This window comes from Salmo salar, chromosome ssa09 (genome assembly GCF_905237065.1).
Source record: "Salmo salar chromosome ssa09, Ssal_v3.1, whole genome shotgun sequence".
Classification (NCBI taxonomy): Eukaryota; Metazoa; Chordata; class Actinopteri; order Salmoniformes; family Salmonidae; genus Salmo; species Salmo salar.
In genome coordinates, this window is record NC_059450.1 from 78,503,234 (window position 1) to 78,523,891 (window position 20,658).

General features: G+C 39.9%; 2 protein-coding genes across 14 annotated transcripts in view; both read right to left on the minus strand.

The window, feature by feature from the left end:
- Positions 1-13,718, minus strand: part of LOC106611982 (myotilin) — a 28,738-nt gene extending 15,020 nt beyond the window's left edge. For 2 of the 3 annotated variants that reach the window (XM_014212729.2, XM_014212726.2), the window contains exon 1: positions 7,468-7,542. The gene's annotated coding sequence lies outside the window, so the exon portion shown is untranslated. Of the gene's footprint in view, positions 1-7,467; positions 7,543-13,581 lie in introns of those variants that run through there. The other variant, XM_014212728.2, reaches the window with a different exon arrangement.
- The window catches only part of LOC106611981 (mitogen-activated protein kinase kinase kinase kinase 4), a 144,199-nt gene continuing 131,607 nt past the window's right edge, over positions 8,067-20,658 (minus strand). For 6 of the 11 annotated variants that reach the window (XM_045724060.1, XM_045724063.1, XM_045724061.1 and 3 more), the window contains 3 exons: positions 14,526-14,665; positions 14,259-14,338; positions 8,067-10,037 (listed from right to left, as the gene is read on the minus strand). In XM_045724060.1, the coding sequence (XP_045580016.1) occupies positions 9,911-10,037; positions 14,259-14,338; positions 14,526-14,665 (347 nt within the window). In that variant the 3' untranslated portion in view covers positions 8,067-9,910. Of the gene's footprint in view, positions 11,871-14,258; positions 14,339-14,525; positions 14,666-20,658 lie in introns of those variants that run through there. The other 5 variants (XR_006771060.1, XR_001330197.2, XM_014212723.2 and 2 more) reach the window with 5 other exon arrangements.

The window sequence follows — 20,658 nt, forward strand, 5'->3', positions numbered from 1 at the left end:
TCATTGTATACGTCATAGGTCCTAAAGCTAACACCATTCAATCCTTCGCCAGACCAACTGAAGATGTACAATTCTCTACACTATGTGTGTGGTAAGTAGCCTAGTGGCTAGGAGTGTTGGGCCAGTAACCAAAAACACTGCTGGTTTGAATCCCTGAGTTGACAAGATGAAAAAAATCTGTCGATGTGCCCTTGAGCAAGGCACTTAACCCCAATTGCTCCAGGGTCGCTCTCAATAATGGCTAATCCCATGCCGTGACCCCACTCTCTGAGGGTTTCTCAGGAGGAGCTGTGTAAAAAAACATTGCCATTACACACAAAAATATAAATGCAACATGTAAAGTGCTGGTTTCATGAACTGAAATAAAAGATCTCCGAAATGTTCCCTGCTGACTGCAGGAATGTCCACCAGAGCTGTTCCCAAAGAATTGACATAAGCTGCCTCCAACATTGTTTTAGAGAATTTGGCAGTACCAGCCTCACAACCGCAGAACACACCAGCCCAGGACCTCCACATCCAGCTTCTTCACCTGCGGGATCGTCAGATGGCGAGAGAGGGGGGTACTTCTGTCTCTAATAAAGCCCTTTTGTGGGGATAGACTCATTTTGATTGGCTGGGCCTGGCTCCCAAGTGGGTGGACTTATGCCCTCTCTGGCCAACCCATGGCTGCGCCCCTGCCCAGTAATGTGTAATACATAGATTAGGGCCTAATGAATGTATTTCAATTGACTGATTTCCTCATATGAACTGTCTATATGAAATTGTTGCATGTTGCATTTATATTTTTGTTCAGTATAAAAACACCCCCTATGTGACCTTACAAATGAAACATCCAAGGACACTGCACCTTGAGGTTCTGTCTTAATGTGACATGCCAAGTTTAACTGTCTGTGTGTGTGTTGTGTCAAAAGCCAACGACTGAGTGATCATCATGGTGTGTAAAGGTTACATAACAATCTATCCATCTGAAGGATCATGTTGTTTGACTCAGAAAGGCACTGTTCATCTCCTTTAATCTCCCACAATCACCGTGCTGATGGATACTGGCATGAGCCTCTGTCTATTTATACAGAAAGGGGATCCCATTGGCCCACAGAGGGAGCTCAGCTTGGGGCCAAGACTCTGCAAGAATGTAAATCATGTGCTGTTGACCGAACCAACTCAGAAATATGGTACTGCAGGTTATTCCTGTGGAATACAGACATAATCCATGCAACAGTTTATTCTGGTCTTCATCAGAATTAGTTCCAAAGACAGAAAATCATTCTATTTGATGGGATTTCATATAACTGTATCTATCTGGAGATGCTTCAGTGTTTGCCAGGAGATGCATCAGTGTTTGCCAGCATCTCAAACTCCCCCGCCCACACATTACAACAGCATTAGGGGAAGGTTCAACACTCCATCAGAGTAGCAACATGACACTTCTAAATGCTTCACAGGAAAACAACAACACATCACACTGCTAAGAGGAGGACAAGCATCACACAAAAAACACTAAACACACACTTCTTCTTCTTCGTCCTTGCCAAGCACTGAGACATTTACTGATTGTACCAGATGAAATTTGACCAGGACAAGCAGATAGGCTAATGAGAAATGCCTCCACCATGTCACAGAGTTGGGAGGAAAATGGACATGTGTATGAGGTAACCCCAACACTCCAGAGAGTTGGGGTTGTTAGTGTGAGTGGCACATGACCCTTAAAACAGAGGCTCCATTTAACGACAGACAGACTGGATCTCATGATAGGATTGTCGTCAGGAGGGAAACCCGTCTGGTCGTCAGGGAGATACCTTCTTCTGAACGCCCAGTCAGGTGATCTGATGATTCATCTCTTCAACATATCAGATATGTGACATCTAACAAATGGGCTTGTTTCAGACATGTAAACCTTTCCATATGACACTGCTTTCATCCAGACCAGCATGGTGCATGGTATTCACAGTGTGCCCTGCATGAGATCCGGTGACTGGGCCTCCACCACTTATCGATGCCCTGGACCTGGAGGACTGGAGGACTGGAGGCATTTAGCTACTAGCTAGAATGGAGCATCAGGACGAGAGGAAACCTGAGCTAAGTCACAGTCTAAATTTGTTTAGCCTTCTGTGAGTTGAATTTAGAAACACGTGGCGTAAGATAAATCTTCCCTCCTCCTGGTCTGGAATTTCCACTGGAGACAAAGTGCGGTCCCAAATCCATAGTGGGCTTAATTCGCATATTCACACTAGTCGTCCCTTCGCCTGCTCCCCTCGCATTGTCCTCTTATTAAACGAAGCATCTAAAGACATTCCATCTCCTCTGGCCTGCAGTCGTCGTCATAAGAAACAACAATCCCATATTTTTGAGAGGCAGAGGTAAAGGAGGGAACATGAATGTAGAGGCCTTTTCCTCCTCTACACATTACCAGGAGAGGCAGGACTTGGACAGCTTTGGAGTGTTTAGAGGCATCACGTAAACAAGTACTGTCTCAATAGACATGCATGCCCTCTGAAACTACAGGTACATGAAACGGCCTCTCTTTGCTAAGGTCTTATTTAAGCTTTATACAGTACCATTAACATTCAGCCACTTTCTCATCACATATAGAACATTGTGATCATTCAGTTTTGAAGGTCTAACACGGCATGTTCCTTGAATGTAGCATTCCTTTAGTTTGCTTTATCTGTCTTCCACAGTCGTCTGCCTCCTCTAGGAGCTTTCTGATTGTACTGCAGCTGGCTCTTTAATACAGAATCATATCAATGTCCAGTCATGGAGTACATTCCATGCCAACCATCACAACACAACTCAGTAATGATACCACAGGCAGCTACTGTCCAGCAGGAGCTCATGTACCAGGAAGGATGCTGGAATCCTGTTCCGGTAGTTATTTAGAGGAATTTCCTGACAAAATGTCAAAAACATAAAACAATTAGAGAGTGTCATTTCCCCAAATTTGAAACCCTTATTCAAGGTTTTCAAAGACTTCTCTGATAAGAATAGGCTACCTGTGCTGTTGGGGGAGGACACAGAGAGCTGTGGGTTGACAGCGCACTACATTGCTGACTGCCAAAAGATGAGGGACAGTGTCTGACAGACCAACCAACCTGCACATGTTGTTATATGTATATATCTTATTGTTATATGTATATATATATTATTGTTATATGTATGGTTATTTTGACCTTTGATTATTGTTGTTAATGTTGTCCTGTTGACCAACTGCTATAACTGATATTGTCCTCTATGCCTCACTTGGTAGAGCATGGCACTTGCAATGCCAGGGTTGTGGGTTTGATTCCCATGGAGGACCAGTCTGAAAACTTATGCACTCACGACTGTAAATTACTCTGGATATGAGTGTCTGCTAAACAATTGTGGACTATAATTGAATATTTGTTGACTGTGTTCTAATCATCAAGTCAAGAGGTCTTGGAATTGTCTACACAGGGACTGATTTAGAGGGAGAACCACATGATCCCTGGGGGACAATCAGAGCTTTCAGTTTGCAGAGTGCATTGCAGAAGCATGTTTGGCATGGCCAAATGTCCCTTCCATCACCCACACCACCACCCTGGAATGCCAACCCACTGGGCACAAACTGGTTTTGTCAATGTATTGTGATGTGGAAAATACATTGGATTTGAAGAAAGTCACTGTTGTTTTCAGGGTGAAATGTCAATGTCATCATGGTAACCACATTTCTAACCTTGGATAAAATATGTTGAATTTGTACCTTGAAAGCAACATCAGATCTTCAACATTATATCCACTATCAGAAAAAAAATGTCTGGGCAGCACCACCTACTGGAGAATTGATCTATCCACAGTATACCTTTGGTCTCTCATCCAGACTTGTAACCAAGCTCAGCCCTGCTTAGCTATAATAGTTGTTACTGACTATTATCAATTGTGAGAATTGTTAGAATTTTTGCAGAGAAATCTCAACTAAATCACTGCGGCTATCAAAGTCATTCGAAATGGATGGTTTAACAGAGCAAATGAAATAGACCCAAACTTTAACAGTCATATTTCATCAATGAGGCTTTTTAGGACTATATAGCATTTGTAAAGTCATCAACAGCTATTGTTTCAATTCACCCCAGGATTCAACTAAAAATAGACAACATTTGTGGACTATAATAAAGGCCTAGGGGTTCAAGCTCTGGTTGATTTGAAATTGAATGATATTTAGTGATATGAAATTATGTTTGGTTGTCAACACAAGCAAATATCAACATTTGAAGGAGATGTATTTTCTGCTTGGATTGTTCCATCTCTACCACATCTCTAGTCTTGCTTTGATTCCAGTTTGTTTCTGGGTGGGGAACTCAATGACATTCAGAGACTGTTGTCTTGGCTGTGTACTTAGGGTCGCTGTCCTGTTGGAAGGTGAACCTTTGGCCCAGTCTGAGGTCTTGAGCGCTCTGGATCAGGTTTTCATGAAGGATCTCTCTGTACTTTGCTCCGTTCATCTTTTGCTCATCCTGACTAGTCTCCCATTCCCTGCTGCTGAAAAACATACCCATAGCACCATCACCATGCTTTACAGTAGGGATGGTGGCAGGTTTCCTCCAGACATGACACTTGGCATTCAGGCCAAAGAGATTAATCTTGGTTTCATCAGACCAGAGAATCTTGTTTCTCATGGTCTGAGAGTCCTTTAGGTGCCTTTTGGCAAACTCCAAGCGGGCGGTCATGTGCCTTTTACTGAGGAGTGGCTTCTGTCTGGCCACTCTACCATAAAGGCATAATTGGTGGAGTGCTGCAGCGATGTTTGTCCTTCTGGAAGGTTCTACCATCTCCCCAGAGGAACTCTGGAGCTCTGTCAGAGTAACCATCAGGTTCTTGATCACCTCCCTGACCAAGGCCCTTCTCCCCCGATTGCTCGGTTTGACCGGGCGGCCAGCTCTAGGAAGAGTCTTCCTGGTTCCAAACTTCTTCCATTTAAGAATGATGGAGGCTTAACTGCAGACATTTTTTGGTGCCCTTCCCCAGATCTGTGCCTCCACACAATCCTGTCTCTGAGCTCTACGGACAATTCCTTCGACCTCATGGCTTGATTTTTGCTATGACATGCACTGTCAACCGTGGGACCTTTTATAGACAGGTGTGTTCCTTTCCAAATCATGTACAATCAATTGAATTTACCACAGGTGGACTCCAATCAAGTTGTAGAAACATCTCAAGGATGATTCATGGAAACAGGATGCACCTGAGCTAAACTTCGAGTCTCATAGCAAAGGGTCTGAATACTTATGTAAATAAGTCCTTTCTCTTTTTTATTTTTTACAAATGTGCAAAAATGTCAATAAACCTGTTTTTTTACTTTTTCATTATGGGGAATTGTGTGTAGATTGATGAGGATAATATTTATTTAATCAATTGTAGAATAAGGCTGTAACATAATAACTTCCAAATGCACTGTAGATCTGTCATTATCATTGAAAGCAAGTCTAAGAAGCGGTAGATCTGTTCTATGTGACCTATTTCTATGCCTCCCATTCTTAAGGTTTGTTTTTTGGATCTTCTACTTTTGGTTTTGTTATGGAAAATATATTTCACAGCGGTTTAGATGGTACAATTATTCTCTACACTATACTAGCTTATTTTGTCACATAAACTGAAATTAGGCAAACTATTAGAATTGTAGCAAACAGGAAATGGTAGAGCGATTTCTGTATAGTGCAACTTCAACTTAGATTTTTGGTTAAGATCGAGACGTGAATCCAACATATCAATTACTAATTTGTAGACAAACTGTAATTAAAGCCAGACTAAGGTCTAGATTTAATCAGATCAAGCAGATGTTTGGTGGTGTCGGAGGTGGAACTGCGTGGGAGCCATCAAAATCGGTGAGCAGCTGCTCTTGCAATCATTGTCATGAAGCCAGACCCGCCCCGTTCAGAGTGGGAAAATGTAGGCTATATAGAAATAATAATAATAATAATAATAATTATGCTCAAATTGAAAAATCCTTAAACTAAATAATGATGATTTCTATCAGCTTAATTGATGTGTAGATTACATCTCACATTCCAGTGTTCAAACTTGTAAACAAGGCTGCATGGGATTTCTGTGAGTCTCTGCAGCCAATGTCTGATTTAGGTATAATGCCAACACTCACTTTTGGATTTGACAGCTCTAATGCAGTTTCACCCCCGACTCTGCCAAAACAACCGCTTTGTGGATGTTGGCTAAAGTGGATCTGATTTAATAGGAACTATCCAAGCAGAAGATAAATGTAATTCAAATGTTGATATTTGGTTGCGTTGACTACCAAACACAATGCAATATCACTTTTGAAATACAATAAAAAACCTAATGACTTGTCGACAAGTTAACAAATCATATGTTGGATTCACATCTCCAACTCAACCAAAAATAAAAGTTAAAGAAAAGGATTAAGTCAGTGGCTCAGATGGAACTGTCCAAGCAGTAGATCTCCTTTAAATGTTGATATTTGGTTGCCTGGTCAACCAAACACAATATATTAATTTTGTAGCAGCCTACAGTAAATAGCTTAACGTTAAGGCATTCTTACAAACTAATGTAACATTCAACCTTAAAATGAGTAACACATCCATGGCCACATTTTGAGGTTGCTGTAACTATAAATGTCTTCTTATGTAATCATAGAAAGCGTGCATGTTCAAGACAGCATGCAAAGATCACAGGTCTGTGGAGATCGTCACAATTGCTGTAATAATCTGTGCAGAATCTCAAAGGGCATTGATCACTTGCACCATGTACTTTTAATGTAATCTCAACTGCAATCCAGGTAATTTGGTTCTGCTATTAGATGAAGTACAGTGATAACACAATCTATTGTATAAATAAACAAAATATCTGACATTGTATTCCCATTTGAACTGTGCTTTAAATTGGTTGAAAGCGCAGTGATAGACATTTAGGTGACAACTAAACCAAAAATCTGACATTGTTTTTCCATTGGAATTTGGTTGTGCATTTAGATGTTTGAAATCATAGATAACACAATGGAAATTCAACACATTTTTGGCTGTCTTTTTGAGTTAGTAAATATAGATTGTAATATCATTGATCAACATCTCAACCAAATATTACCCAATTATCCACGAAATGACAGTGGGAAGCTGCCTCACCCGCTGTACACTATATAATTGACACACTTTTCCAGTTCTACAGTTAAATCCCAGTGAATGCAACAGATTTTTCACGACACAACTTTGTGATTTACTGCCATGTTGTACTGTTTTATCACTAAGACAAGCTGTCAAGTCATTCAAAGTTGACATGACTACTAGGTTAGATTTCCATTTGATGTTGGTTAGAGACAGATAGCTTCACAGCTTTATGTATAGTCAACAGGTGAACACAAACCAGAGCATATTTTGAGTAAGGATCCTGTGACACAAGTTGTACTAACATCTGACCCCTTGACCACACAACTAATGGTTCCTCTGGGGGAAATAAAAAATCCCACACCATGCAGAGAGACCTTACCAGTGAACCACTTTGTAGCTACTAGTCCAATGGGTGATGACTGTACCGTGGGAGTCAGGCAGAAACAGACAGACGGACCGCGCTCTCTGCTCCTCCCCCTTACACTCTCTTTTCCCTGCTCACCAAGGGGGAGCAGAGGAGGGTCCTTCTCTGAGCACTACTAAACTGTCATCTACAAATGGGTTTGGCTCCAGGAGGGAGGGGGGTGGTTTGTGGTGTTTTTTTTGGGGGGTGTCAGAGGGACTGTTAGGTGTGGGGAGGTGGCCATGGCAGTGACTGAGAGCCACCGGCTCCACTGTAGCAGCGTCTGACTGAGCCTGATGAGGGAATAAGTTGAGGAAGTGAGCTAGGTCTCGTCTCAGGTTACCTCCCTTCCATCTGACACGGCTGACTCCCCAGTTTACCAGCGAACTAAACTCTAACCCGCAAATATAGACCAGCCACTAGCCAGAGAGCTGCCCAAACCATTGATATAGAACACTGCTTTATATCTATGGCCCAAACACTGTGACTGCTCCAGATATGGAATACTGTTAGCATGTGGACATCAAATGTTGATATTACTTAGATGCTATTGAAATAACCACTGAACTACACAGTAATTGTATACAACATATTTTATTGTTCAACAGTATTTTTACATAATAACACCTCAATTAGTGTTACTAATTAATTTCACCGGTTGGGTATACAGTACATGCTGTACAAATAATACGAAAGTTCCAGTGCAAAAATAAAGCAAAACTAAGACAACACAAGGGACAAAATAAAATAAACATAATTTTTCAATACAATTTCAAAAACAAAATGGGAAAAGAACAGGTAAGGAAACAATATATGTTGTGGATATTTATCAATATATTTTGGTCAACCTTATCATTACGTTTTTGACACTAAAATAGATATATTTTGTTGGGGAAAACCTCAAAATCAAAATCCTTTCAGAATTATTTTGTCTTCTAACTCGAATTCCCCAAGAACAAAAACTACATTTGCTCTGCATCATATAAAGCAGAGAGGACTCTTCACAGCTACACGATGCACACCTGACACAAACCATCATCAACTTCCTCAGTCCTTCCTACAGTACTCATCAACATCCTCAGTCCTTCCTACAGTACTCATCAACATCCTCAGTCCTTCCTACAGTACTCATCAACTTCCTCAGTCCTTGCTACAGTACTCATCAACATCCTCAGTCCTTCCTACAGTACAAAGCTCTCAAGAGGACAATGATCTCACACAAGAGCACTTCATGAGGTATGGGAGTGGATAGGGGGAGAAATGACAGAGAGTGCTATGACTCACAATCCTCAACTGTAATACAAATGTCTGTTGGTAAAGTATTATCTAACTCATTAACATGTCAGACATTACAAATTCTGCTTAAAATTCCCCTTTTTATAGAAATAATCACCAACTTTATACAAATGGAGATGGTAATCATATTGACTCACTGTCACAAGTTCTACTTGGGCATTAAAAAAAGTTTTAAGTTAATTATAAAAATATGTTTAAATATACCCATTGAATCCCTTACTCAAAATCTGACAAATGATAAAATTTGCATCATACATGTCAAATAAATGAGATATCAACTGAGTGCTCTTACTATTTTCTAAAATACTTAAAGCCAATCTACTACAAACATTTAACCAAAACTCAATTTGATTGATTTCTTACCACTTTGCCTTGTCTACAAATCTCAGCCAGGATGTAAATTAAGATTATTCTACCAATTAGACCAATGATAGTGAAAACATTAGTTCTTGGAAACCTAACAATTATAGGGTAAATATACCTGAAAATGCTATGTGAAACTGATTACCTTATTGGCTTTTCCCTTCTAACCTAAATATCTTGTCAGTTGAATACACTTCAAGAGTGAATTCTCACTGAAAAATACATTATGCTTTTTTAGTAACAATACAATAACAACATTATATCAAATTGTGTCTTGAAAAAGGTCATTTTCAGTTGACAATATGCTCACAGAACCAGCTGCAGTATTCTATCATAAACATAAAATAACTGCCAAAACTAGATCTCTAATCAAAATGGTGGCAAAACATTTAGCATATTGGGGGAAGAAAAAGCAAATAACAACTGGATTCAAATGCAATTGATTTGAGTTAACATTTCACAATTGTGGCACAGCTCAATTATTTCAATGTTCATAACCAAACATTTTCTACAAAAGAGTATGTGTGACCCATTTCAGGAAGCTAGGCGTATGTTGCACGTCACTACTTCCCAGGAGAGGCATTTTAATTAATACATTTTTTAAATCAAAATCCATTTTTTTTTACATAAATGCCTTCTGGAACATGTAAACTTTCATGTGCCTGAATAACAAACTGGTATTCCATCTGTAAATACGAATAAAATGGTTAAATTATGAGCCTAGTTGGTTTAGCCATGGAAAAAGTCAGGAACCTTCCTGCTAGCCATGATTGGCTAAGATAATGGATGGGCTGGAGATGCCTGGAGATGAGTTTGGATTGGTCTGCCATGTAGGATGCTTCTGTCTATAACATGAGCTGCTCAGTATGCGTTGATAATCCTTTTTACTGCAGATTTTTAAAAAATATATATCATTAGCCATCGAGAACTACAAACGTTTTGCTACTTTTCTCAACAAAATTGATGCCCTGAATTTAGCAGGCGCTATTGACCAATCAGTTGGAAAAAGTTGTGATGGGCTTTTTTTCTGCACACGCCACGGTCAGTGTGAACCAGAGTGACTTTACACAATGCTGGTCAAACAAGATGTACTGTAGCTACAAAAAAGTTAAATGGTTACAGTCTGCCGTGAAGTGTTCATCCATGTATACGGGTAAGAGTCTAGCTACATTTTCAGATATTATACATTTCTAATTTTATCAGAAATTTGTTTTTATTGCAAGTTAAAGCGTACTGTTAGCTAGCTAGCGGACATTGAACCTATCTGTGTAGTAATATTTTTTGAATCAGAAAGCCATTTGCATTGCTAGTTGTAGCCTAATGTTAGCTAGCTAACATTGAACCTAGTTGGTTAGCTTTAGCACCTGCATATTCATACTACAGCTATGACAATCAGTTTGTTTTGGTAGTAGTATGAGTTGAGATTATTCCGGTTCACTGTTTAGCTAGCTAGCTACATGTCTAAACAAAAGACTCCACTTTGCCAGATGATTACATAACCCATCAAGTTAGCCAGGTATATGGGGGTGATTATGAACATGTGTACATGTCTAGACAATAGTGAGCCATCCACTTATCTAGATGTGGCTGGGTGGGGGTTATAGCATTTCTTTCACATAACCCATCAATTTAGACAAGTGTGTCTGGGTAAACATCATCAAATAATTATCTGGACACTTTGTTTTTGATATTGCTAATATGCAAGTAACCATTTCACTGTGCTGTTTACACCTTCTGTATCCTGTGCATGTGACAAATAAACTGAGATTTTATTTGATATAGTGTGTGTTTACCAGAGACGGTAATGTGAAGAACAACATGACCAGCACCAAAGTCAGATTATGATATAGGCCAAAAACTTGATAAAGTGTATTTTTACCTGGAGTTTTTCATTACTGTAGGCTACTACTTTTACCACTTTTAGTCTTGAAATCTTTGGTTGTTTACTACACTACACACTCTGTTTAGCACATGGCCTCACATGTGAATCCTTAAAGAAATGGGTGGGGCTAAAGCTTAACAGGGTGTGAACGATGCTGAATGGGTGTAGACAAGAAGAGCTCTCCAGTAGGTACACCAAAACTATCAAGGGCCATTTTCTCAAAAGTGGGGTTACAATTCAAAGCAAAATTACTTTCCCATTATTCCTCAACTGCAGTGTATGATATAACATGTTATAGCTCTGAGTCTCTACTTTTATCCAAAGAAAAAAACAATTTCAAATTTGGCTACATAGGACCGAATCCATGTGGTGGGTCACATATGTTTGACAATCTTAAGAGTTGAAAGCCTATTGCTGTTTTCACATCATTTTTAGATCATGGCATATCAAATAGACGATTTAGCTTTATCTAAATCAAATGCAATCTCTGTTTAATGTTGAAAATAAAGGACTTCAAATGTATTACACTGTGACAATAAAGCATTGTACATCGAACATTTACCATTTAATGTTGAAAATAAAAGACTTCAAATGTATAAGACTGTGACAATAAAGCATTGTAGAGCGAACATTTACCAAAGTGGTCGTAGTGCAAAGGGCTAGATAAATTGAAACCCCATTAAACTGTAAAGATGACCAGTGGATATAAAATATCTATAAAACAGTGCAAATAATATGTACAGCCACTTACGTCCAAAAATACTCTAAATAGCACAAGGCCAACATAATGATCCTTTTCTTCTTCCTTTGTTTTCTTCTTCCTTCTTCCTAAAAACTACTTAATGTAAAACATGATCAGTTTTAGATCAAGAGATGCAACAGGGTATATAATGCCTATTTGGTTATCTGAATTACGACTAGAAAGTGGAGATCAGATCATAAAGTCAGTATCCACTATTTGAATTGTTGGGGCCATAAAACGACTTCATTTAAAACTAAGTGGGACAGATAAGGACAAGCAATTTGCAGTATCAGTGTCTACTATTAAAGACGATTGCTAGCCCACTAATCTCTGTAGAATTTCTAATGCTCTCTTCAGTAAGGGAATCTCTTTGGAGTAGGAAAAATAGATTTACATTTCCTGATCTGAGGTATCTACAACGGTGCATCCTTAAAAGCACATAATACTGAATGGTAAATATCTCAGGATTTAACATGAACAATGGCACTTGCTAATAATAAAATGATGAATATACTAAGACTCAATTAACAAAAATTGATTTGATGCATTTTGGATGTAAAAAAAGAAGCAATTGTGCTTTTTTTAGTCCATGTGATATTAAGATCAATATGAAATCAAATGTAGGTTGCCGGTATATTTCTAGATATAAACAAGAAGCCCTGTGCAGCGACACATACCAGCTGTATTTTTGAAATGACGAATAGCTCAGAAACACATGAAAACATGAAATGTTTTGAACATCGCTCAGAGAAGCACAAATATGATAAAACATTCACAATGGGTGAATCGTTCCTTTAAGGCACAAGACTCACTTCTTAAAGTGGAACTGACAGTGTTTTAACTACTTTGCAGATATGAAACAAACAGACAATCAATATCAGTCCAAAATATCAAATTCCCAGTTTTTTTCTACAAAACCAACTTTATAAGAGGTTTTAAAAATAGGTTCTATTTGACTCAACATTTCTTGACGTACACTAAGGCATTGTTAGCAGAATAGATGGATGCAGTTCACTGCATGATTAATATAATTAACCAATACATTTCCTGGTAGTCCCAAAAATATTGCTATCCGGTTGGGTGGGTAAATTGTTTGCTGCCTCCATTCGGGATGCTCTGTTTCAGTTTCAATTACTCAATATTTTGGACAAAAACGGACGAATGTAACTAAAGCTGGGAATGTCAATACAATCAAACTAGCAAGGGAAATTATCAAAAGTCAGTCATATCATGGCTAATAGGCTAGCATATCTATTTATGTAGCAAGCTAAAAACAGAGCTTAACGCTAGCTAGATAGCTAGTTGCTAGGAGGATGTCATGTAACGTAATTGGAGGAGTGGGTGAGTGAATGACTTTTCCCCCTCATATCGGTTTATGGTGGCTATACATAGCTAGAGATGCAGGTGTCATTTGGTTAGCTAGCAAGAACCTGAATGACTATTATCCAGTTAGCACATCTCTTGCGTTTGTAAACAGCCTAACCCGTTCTGCTAGGGCGAGTAAAATGGTCAGAGTGAGGTTCTCTCATTTATGTCTGGAAGTAGCTAGCTAGCAAGCCAGCCAACTTTAACCAGTTAGCTTGGGTGCTTGGTTAGGACAATAATGAATTGCATTGGCAAGACAATAATGAATTGCATTGGCAGGCAAGCGGTACAATTCCCCATAATGTATCAGTGCAATTCTGACAAGTAATTAGCTGAAAAAGGTTGAGAGTGTTTATCTAATGTTGCTACGTTAAATTTTAGCTAATTTTGCTCTGGCTAGCATTAGTTGTTGATGTGCATAACTGGGGGAGAGAGAGCTTACCTTTTCATGGTTGTTTGATCAATAGGATTGTTAAGTTCTCAAATGTAAGAGGACTCCTGTGGTATTTACGTATTTGCAGAAATCCATGTGTTCTAATGATCTAAAGTTGAGCTGTTGCTACTGCCAGTTGAAAGATTGGCTATGGTGAACCAGTCTGCGTAGACTTCGGTCTTGGACGTGACAGATGTTTTTATTAGGTTTTATTTACCGCAGTGTCTATTAATTGTCAAAATGCCCCGGCCGCTTTCCCACTCCATATTGCTATAGAATTTTCACAAATGCTTTAGTATACTTCATTCCCAAACATTCTATGAATTCCCAAACATTCAATATCTAAATTACCATATCTAAGTGCTCACTTGTCAGAAAATATTTTAAAAAATTGAATATTCTTCCTGGGGGTGTATATGAACATATTTTAATAAGATTTTGTGTCGCTTAAATGCTGTCAGTTCCATTTTAAGTACTATAGCTAGAGACCTGTAACCAATGTGGTGGCCTTAGCCACAAAAATACTTAATTTATGCTGATTGCAAATACTGTATTCTCATATGCATGGGATTCTGTAGCTGTATTACTAAAGTGTAAATTCAGTGTTTAAGAAGACTGTATTTGAGTATAATTCATGTTGTTTCTGAGATGATCGCTGTATGTTGTCTTTAAGCCCCAGAGCTCACCAGTTGAACAGGGAGTTTTGGCCCAGTGTCATGAAGTAGATCTGGCTGCAACCCCCAGACTGCACCGTGGCAAAGAACACCTTCACACAGAAAATAGGTCAATCAGTTAAAAAAAATGACAACTTACAGTATAATATTCAACACCTACAACACTATGAACAACATACAACCTTTCACATCTACCAGAGCCCAGTGATATGGAGGGAAGAGGGTGTCATGTGAGCTTTGCCCAAGGTGTGTTTTGGTGATATCAGGATGTTGTCGTACCTTGTCATTCCTCTCACAAAGGAACTTGAGTTTCTGGGCCTTCTTGTGCATGAAGACTCCCTCCAGGTTGCCTGTGTTAGCTGACCTCAGCTCGATTGCTTTGTCTCCCCAGCCCATCACCTGGTTGGACTGCAGGTAGGCTGTGGAGATACACACATAAACCACCAGGGATTTATGGCACTCTATTCCCTTTATAGTGTACTACATTTGACCAGGGCCAATAGGGTAATAGTGCACTATACAATATGTGGAATGGGGTACCATTTGGGAAGCATACACTAAGGCTTTTAGACCCTCCAAGGCTTTCTGCCTCTCTCAATGAGTGCCATGTAAATCAATCTTGAGATGAAAATCAATAGGCACACTTTTCCCACTCTCCTCTTTTGAGTTGTTCTACAGTGCCTTCAGGAACTATTCACAAACCCTGGACTTTTTCCACATTTTGTTGTGTTAAAGTCTAAATTGAAAATGGATGAACTTTTTTTGGACACTGGCCTACACACAATACCCCATAACGTCAAAGTGGGATTATCATTTTTTTGGACAATTTTTAGAAATTAATTAAGTCAATAAGTATTATGGCAAGCCTAAATAAGTTCAGGAGTAAAAATGTGCTTAACAAGTCACATAATTAGTTGGATGGATTAACTCTGTGTGCAATAATACAGGCTAACATGATTTTTTTATGATTACCCCATCTCTGTAAACCACTCGTACAATTATCTGTAAGGTCCCTCAGTCGAGCGGTAAATTTCAAACGCAGATTCAACTACAAAGACCAGGGAGGTATTCCAATGCCTCATAAAGAAGAGCACCTATTGGTAGATGGGTAAAAAAGCAGACATTGAATATTCCTTTGAGCATGGTGAAGTTATTAATTACACATTGGATGGTGTATCAATACACCAAGTCACTACAACAATACAGGCGTTCTTCCAAACTCCGGTATCAAGTTGCCGGTATCATGAGACAAGGCGAGACCCAGATGCAGACACAGGAGGCAGATGGTTGGAGTCTTACAATATTTATTCATCCAATAGGGGAAGGCAAGAGAATGGTCGTGGACAGGCAAAAGGGTCAAAACCAGTTCAGAGTCCAAAAGGTACCAAAGGGAAGGCAGAATCAAGGTCAGGGCAGGCAGGATGATCAGGCAGGCGGGAAAGTAGTCCAGAGTCAGGCAGGGGTCAAAACCGTGAGGACTATCAAAAAAAGAATAGCAAAAGTAGTGGCGCAGTGGTCTAAGGCACTGCATCGCAGTGCTAGTTGTGCCACTAGAGATTCTGGGTTCGAGTCCAGGCTCTGTTGCAGCCTGCCGCGACCGGGAGATCCATGGGGCAGCGCACAATTGGCCCACCGTTGTCTGGGTTAGGGGAGGGTTTGGCCAGCAGGGATGTCCTTGTCCCATCGCGCACTAGTGACGCAGTGCACACAGACACGATCGCCAGGTGTACGGTGTTAACTCTGACATATTGGTGCTTCCGGGTTAAGTGGGCATTGTGTCAAGAAGCAGTGCTGCTTGGTTGGGTTGTGTTTCGGAGGACGCACGGCTCTCGACCTTCGCCTCTCCCGAGTCCGTACGGGAGTTGCAGCGATGAGACAAGACTGTAACCATCAATTGGATACCATGAAATTGGGGAGAAAAAAAAAATACAAATATTTCAAAACATGAACCCTGTTTGCAATTAGACACGGAAGTAAAACTGCAAAAAATGTGGCAAAGAAATTAACTTAATGTCCTGAATAAATAAAGTGTTATGTTTGTGGAAAATCCAACACGACACATCACTGAGTACCACTTTTCATATTTTCAAGCGTGGTGGTGGCTGCATCATGTTATGGGTATGCTTGTCATCGGCAAGGAATAGGGAGTTTTTTTAGGCTAAAAAGAAACGGAATAGAGAAGAGCACAGGCAAAATCCGAGAGGAAAACCTGGTTCAGTCTGCTTTCCAACAGACACTGGGAGACAAATTCACCTTTCAGCAGGACAATAACCTAAAACACAAGGTCAAATATACACTGGAGTTGCTTACCAAAACAACATTGAATGTTCCTGAGTGGCCGAGTAACAGTTTTGACTTAAATCTGCTTGAAAATCTTTGGCAAGACTTGAAAATGGCTGTCTAGCAATGATCAAATCAAAACCAAAATCAAATCAAATGTTATGTTACATGCGCCGAATACAACAGGTGTAGACCTTACTGTGAAATGCTTACTTACATGCCCTTAATCAACAATGCAGTTAAGAAAAATACCTACAAAGAAATTGAAATAAAAGTAACAAATAATTAAAGAGCAGCAGTAAAATAACAATAGCGAGGCTATATACAGGGGGTACAGAGTCAATGTGCTGGGGCACCGGTTAGTTGAGGTAATTAAGGTGATATATACAGTTGAAGTCGGAAGTTTACATACACCTTAGCCAAATACATTTAAACTCAGCTTTTTTCGAAATTCCTGACATTTAATCCTAGTAAAAATTCCCTGTCTTAGGTCAGTTAGGATCACCACTTTATTATAAGAATGTGAAATGTCAGAATAATAGTAGAGAATGATTTATTTCCGTTTTAATTTCTTTCATCACATTCCCAGTGGGTCAGAAGTTTACATACACTCAATTAGTATTTGGTAGCATTGCCTTTAAATTGTTTAACTTGGGTCAAATATTTTGGGTAGCCTTCCACAAGCTTCCCACAATAAGTTGGGTGAATTTTGGCCCATTCCTCCTGACAAAGCTGGTGTAACTGAGTCAGGTTTGTAGGCCTCCTTGCTCTCACATGACTTTTCAGTTCTGTCCACAAATTTTCTATCGGATTGAGGTCAGGGCTTTCTGATGGCCACTCCAATACCTTGACTTTGTTGTCCTTAAGCCATTTTTTCCACAACTTTGGAAGTATGCTTGGGGTCATTGTCCATTTGGAAGACCCATTTGCGACCAAGCTTTAACTTCCTGGCTGATGTCTTGAGATGTTGCTTTAATATATCCACATAATTTTCCTGTCTCATGATGCCATCTATTTTGTGAAGTGCACCAGTCCCTCCTGCAGCAAAGCACCCCCACAACACGAAGCTGCCACCCCCGTGCTTCACGGTTGGGATGGTGCTCGTCGGCTTGCAAGCCTCCCCCTTTTTTCCTCCAAACATAACGATGGTCATTATGGACAAACAGTTATATTTGGTCCCATGGTGTTTATACTTGCGTACTATTGTTTGTACAGATGAATATAGTACCTTCAGACATTTGGAAATTGCTCCCAAGGATGAACCAGACTTGTGGAGGTCTACAATTTATTTTTCTGAGGTCTTGGCTGATTTCTTTAGATTTTCCCATGATGTCAAGCAAAGAGGCACTGAGTTTGAAGGTAGGCCTTGAAATACATCCACAGGTACACCTCCAATTGACTCAAATGATGTCAATTATCCTATCAGAAGCCTCTAAAGCCATGACAACATTTTCTGGAATCTTCCAAGCTGTTTAAAGGCAGGGTCAACTTAATGTATGTAAACTTCTGACCCAGTGGAATTGTTATACAGTGAATTATAAGTGAAATAAGCTGTCAGAGAGAACAGTCTATGACTAGGGTGGCTGGAGTCTTTGACAATTTTTAGGGCCTTCATCTGACACCGCCTGGTATGGAGTTCCTGGATGGCAGGAAGCTTGGCCGTATGCACTACCCTCTGTAGTGCCTTGCGGTCGGAGGCCGAGCAGTTGCCATACCAGGCAGTGATGTAACCCGTCAGGATGCTCTCGATGGTGCAGCTGTAGAACTTTTTGAGGATCTGAGGACCCATGGCAAATCTTTTCAGTCTCCTGAGGGGGAATAGGTTTTGTCGTGCCCTCTTCACAACTGTCTTGGTGTGCTTGGACCATGTTAGATTGTTGGTGAGGTGGACGCCAAGGAACTTGAAGCTCTCAACCTGCTCCACTACAGCCCAGTCGATGAAAATGGGGCGTGCTCGGTCCTTCTTTTCCTGTAGTCCACAATCATTTCCTTTGTCTTGAATTATCAACAACCAACTTGACAGAGCTTGAAGAATTTAAAAAAAGAATATGCAAATATTGTACAATCCAGGTGTGCAAAGCTCTTAAAGACTTAACCAGAAAGACTCAAATCTGTAATCACTGCCAAAGGTGATTCTAACATGTATTGACTCAGTGGTGTGAATACATATGTAAATGAGATATTTCTGCATTTCATTCTCAATATATTTGTAAAACAATTTTAAAACAAGTTTTCACTTTGTCATTATGGGGCACTGTGTGTAGATGGGTAATAATTCAGGTGGTAACACAACAAAATGTGGAATAAGACAAGGGGTAGGAATACTTTCTGAAGGTACTGTATATACTCTGGTCTGGGCTGAGTTTATTTATACTCTATAAACTCTGTTCTGTGCTGAGTTTATTTACAGTACCAGTCAAAAGTTTGGACACCCCTACTCGTTCAAGGTTTGTTCTTTATTTTGACTATTTTCTACATTGTAGAATAATAGTGAAGACATCAAAACTATGAAATAACACATATGCTATCATGTAGTAACCAAAAAAAGTGTTAAACAAATCAAAATCTATTTTATATTTGAGATTCTTCAAAGTAGCCACCCTTTGCCTTGATGACAGCTTTGCACAGTCTTGGCATTCTCTCAACCAGCTTCATGAGGAATGCTTTTCCAACAGTCATGAAGGAGTTCCCACATATGCTGAGTACTTGTTGGCTGCTTTTCCTTCACTCTACGGTCCAACTCATCCCAAACCATCTCATTTGGGTTGAGGTCGGCTGATTGTGGAGGCCAGGTCATCTGATGCAGCACCATCACTCTCCTTTGGTCAAATAGCCCTTACACAGCCTGGAGGTGTATTTCGGGTCATTGTCCTGTTGAAAAACAAATGATAGTCCCACTAAGTGCAAACCAGATGGGATGGAGTATCGCTGCAGAATGCTGTGGTAGCCATGCCGGTTGAGTGTGCCTTGAATTCTAAATAAACCACTGGCAGTGTCACCAGCAATGCACCCCCATACCATCACACCTCCTCCTCCATGCTTCACGGTGGGAACCACACATGCGGAGATCATCTGTTCACCTACTCTGCGTCTCACAAAGACACGGCGGTTGGAACCAAAAATCTAAAAGTTGGACTCATCAGACCAAAGGGCAGATTTCCACTGGTCTAATGTCCATTGCTCATGTTTCTTGGCCCAAGCAAGCCTCTTCTTCTTATTGGTGTCCTTTAGTAGTGGTTTCTTTGCAGCAATTTGACCATGAAGGCCTGATTCACACAGTCTCTTGGTGAGACTGCCTGCGTAGACTCCGGTCTTGGACGTGACAGAAGTTTTTATTAGGTTTTATTTGCTGCAGTGTCTATTAATTGTCAAAATGCCCAGCTGTTTTCCCACTCTATATTGCTATAGAATTTTCACAAATGCCTTAGTATACTTCATTCCCAAACATTCTATGCATTCCCAAACATTCCATATCTCAGTGCTTGCTTGTCAGATATTTTTTTTAAGTGTCATATTCTTCCTGTTACTAGATGTGTCTGTTTCTTGAACTCTGAAGCATTTATTTGGTCTGCAATCTGAAGTGCAGTTAACTCTAATGAACTTATTCTCTGCAGCAGAGGTAACTCTGGGTCTTCCATTCCTGTGGCGGTCCTCATGAGAGCCAGTTTCATCATAGCACTTGATGGTTTTTCCGACTGCACTTGAAAAAACGTTTAAAGTTCTTGAACTTTTCCGCATTGACTGACTTTCATGTCTTAAAGTAATGATGGACTGTCGTTTCTCTTTGCTTATTTGAGCTGTTATTGCCATAATATGGACTTGGTCTTTTACCAAATAGGGCTTTCTTCTGTATACCACTCCTACCTTGTCACAACACAACTGATTGGCTCAAACACATTAAAAAGGAAAGAAATTCCTCAAATTAACTTTTAACAAGGCACACCTGTTAATTGAAATGCATTCCAGGTGGCTACCTCATGAAGCTGGTTGAGAGAATGCCAAGAGTGTGCAAAGCTGTCATCAAGGGAAAGGTAGGCTACTTTGAAGAATCTCAAGATTTGTTTAACACTTTTTTGGTTACTACATGATTCCATATGTGTTACTTCATAGTTTTGATGTCTTCACTATTATT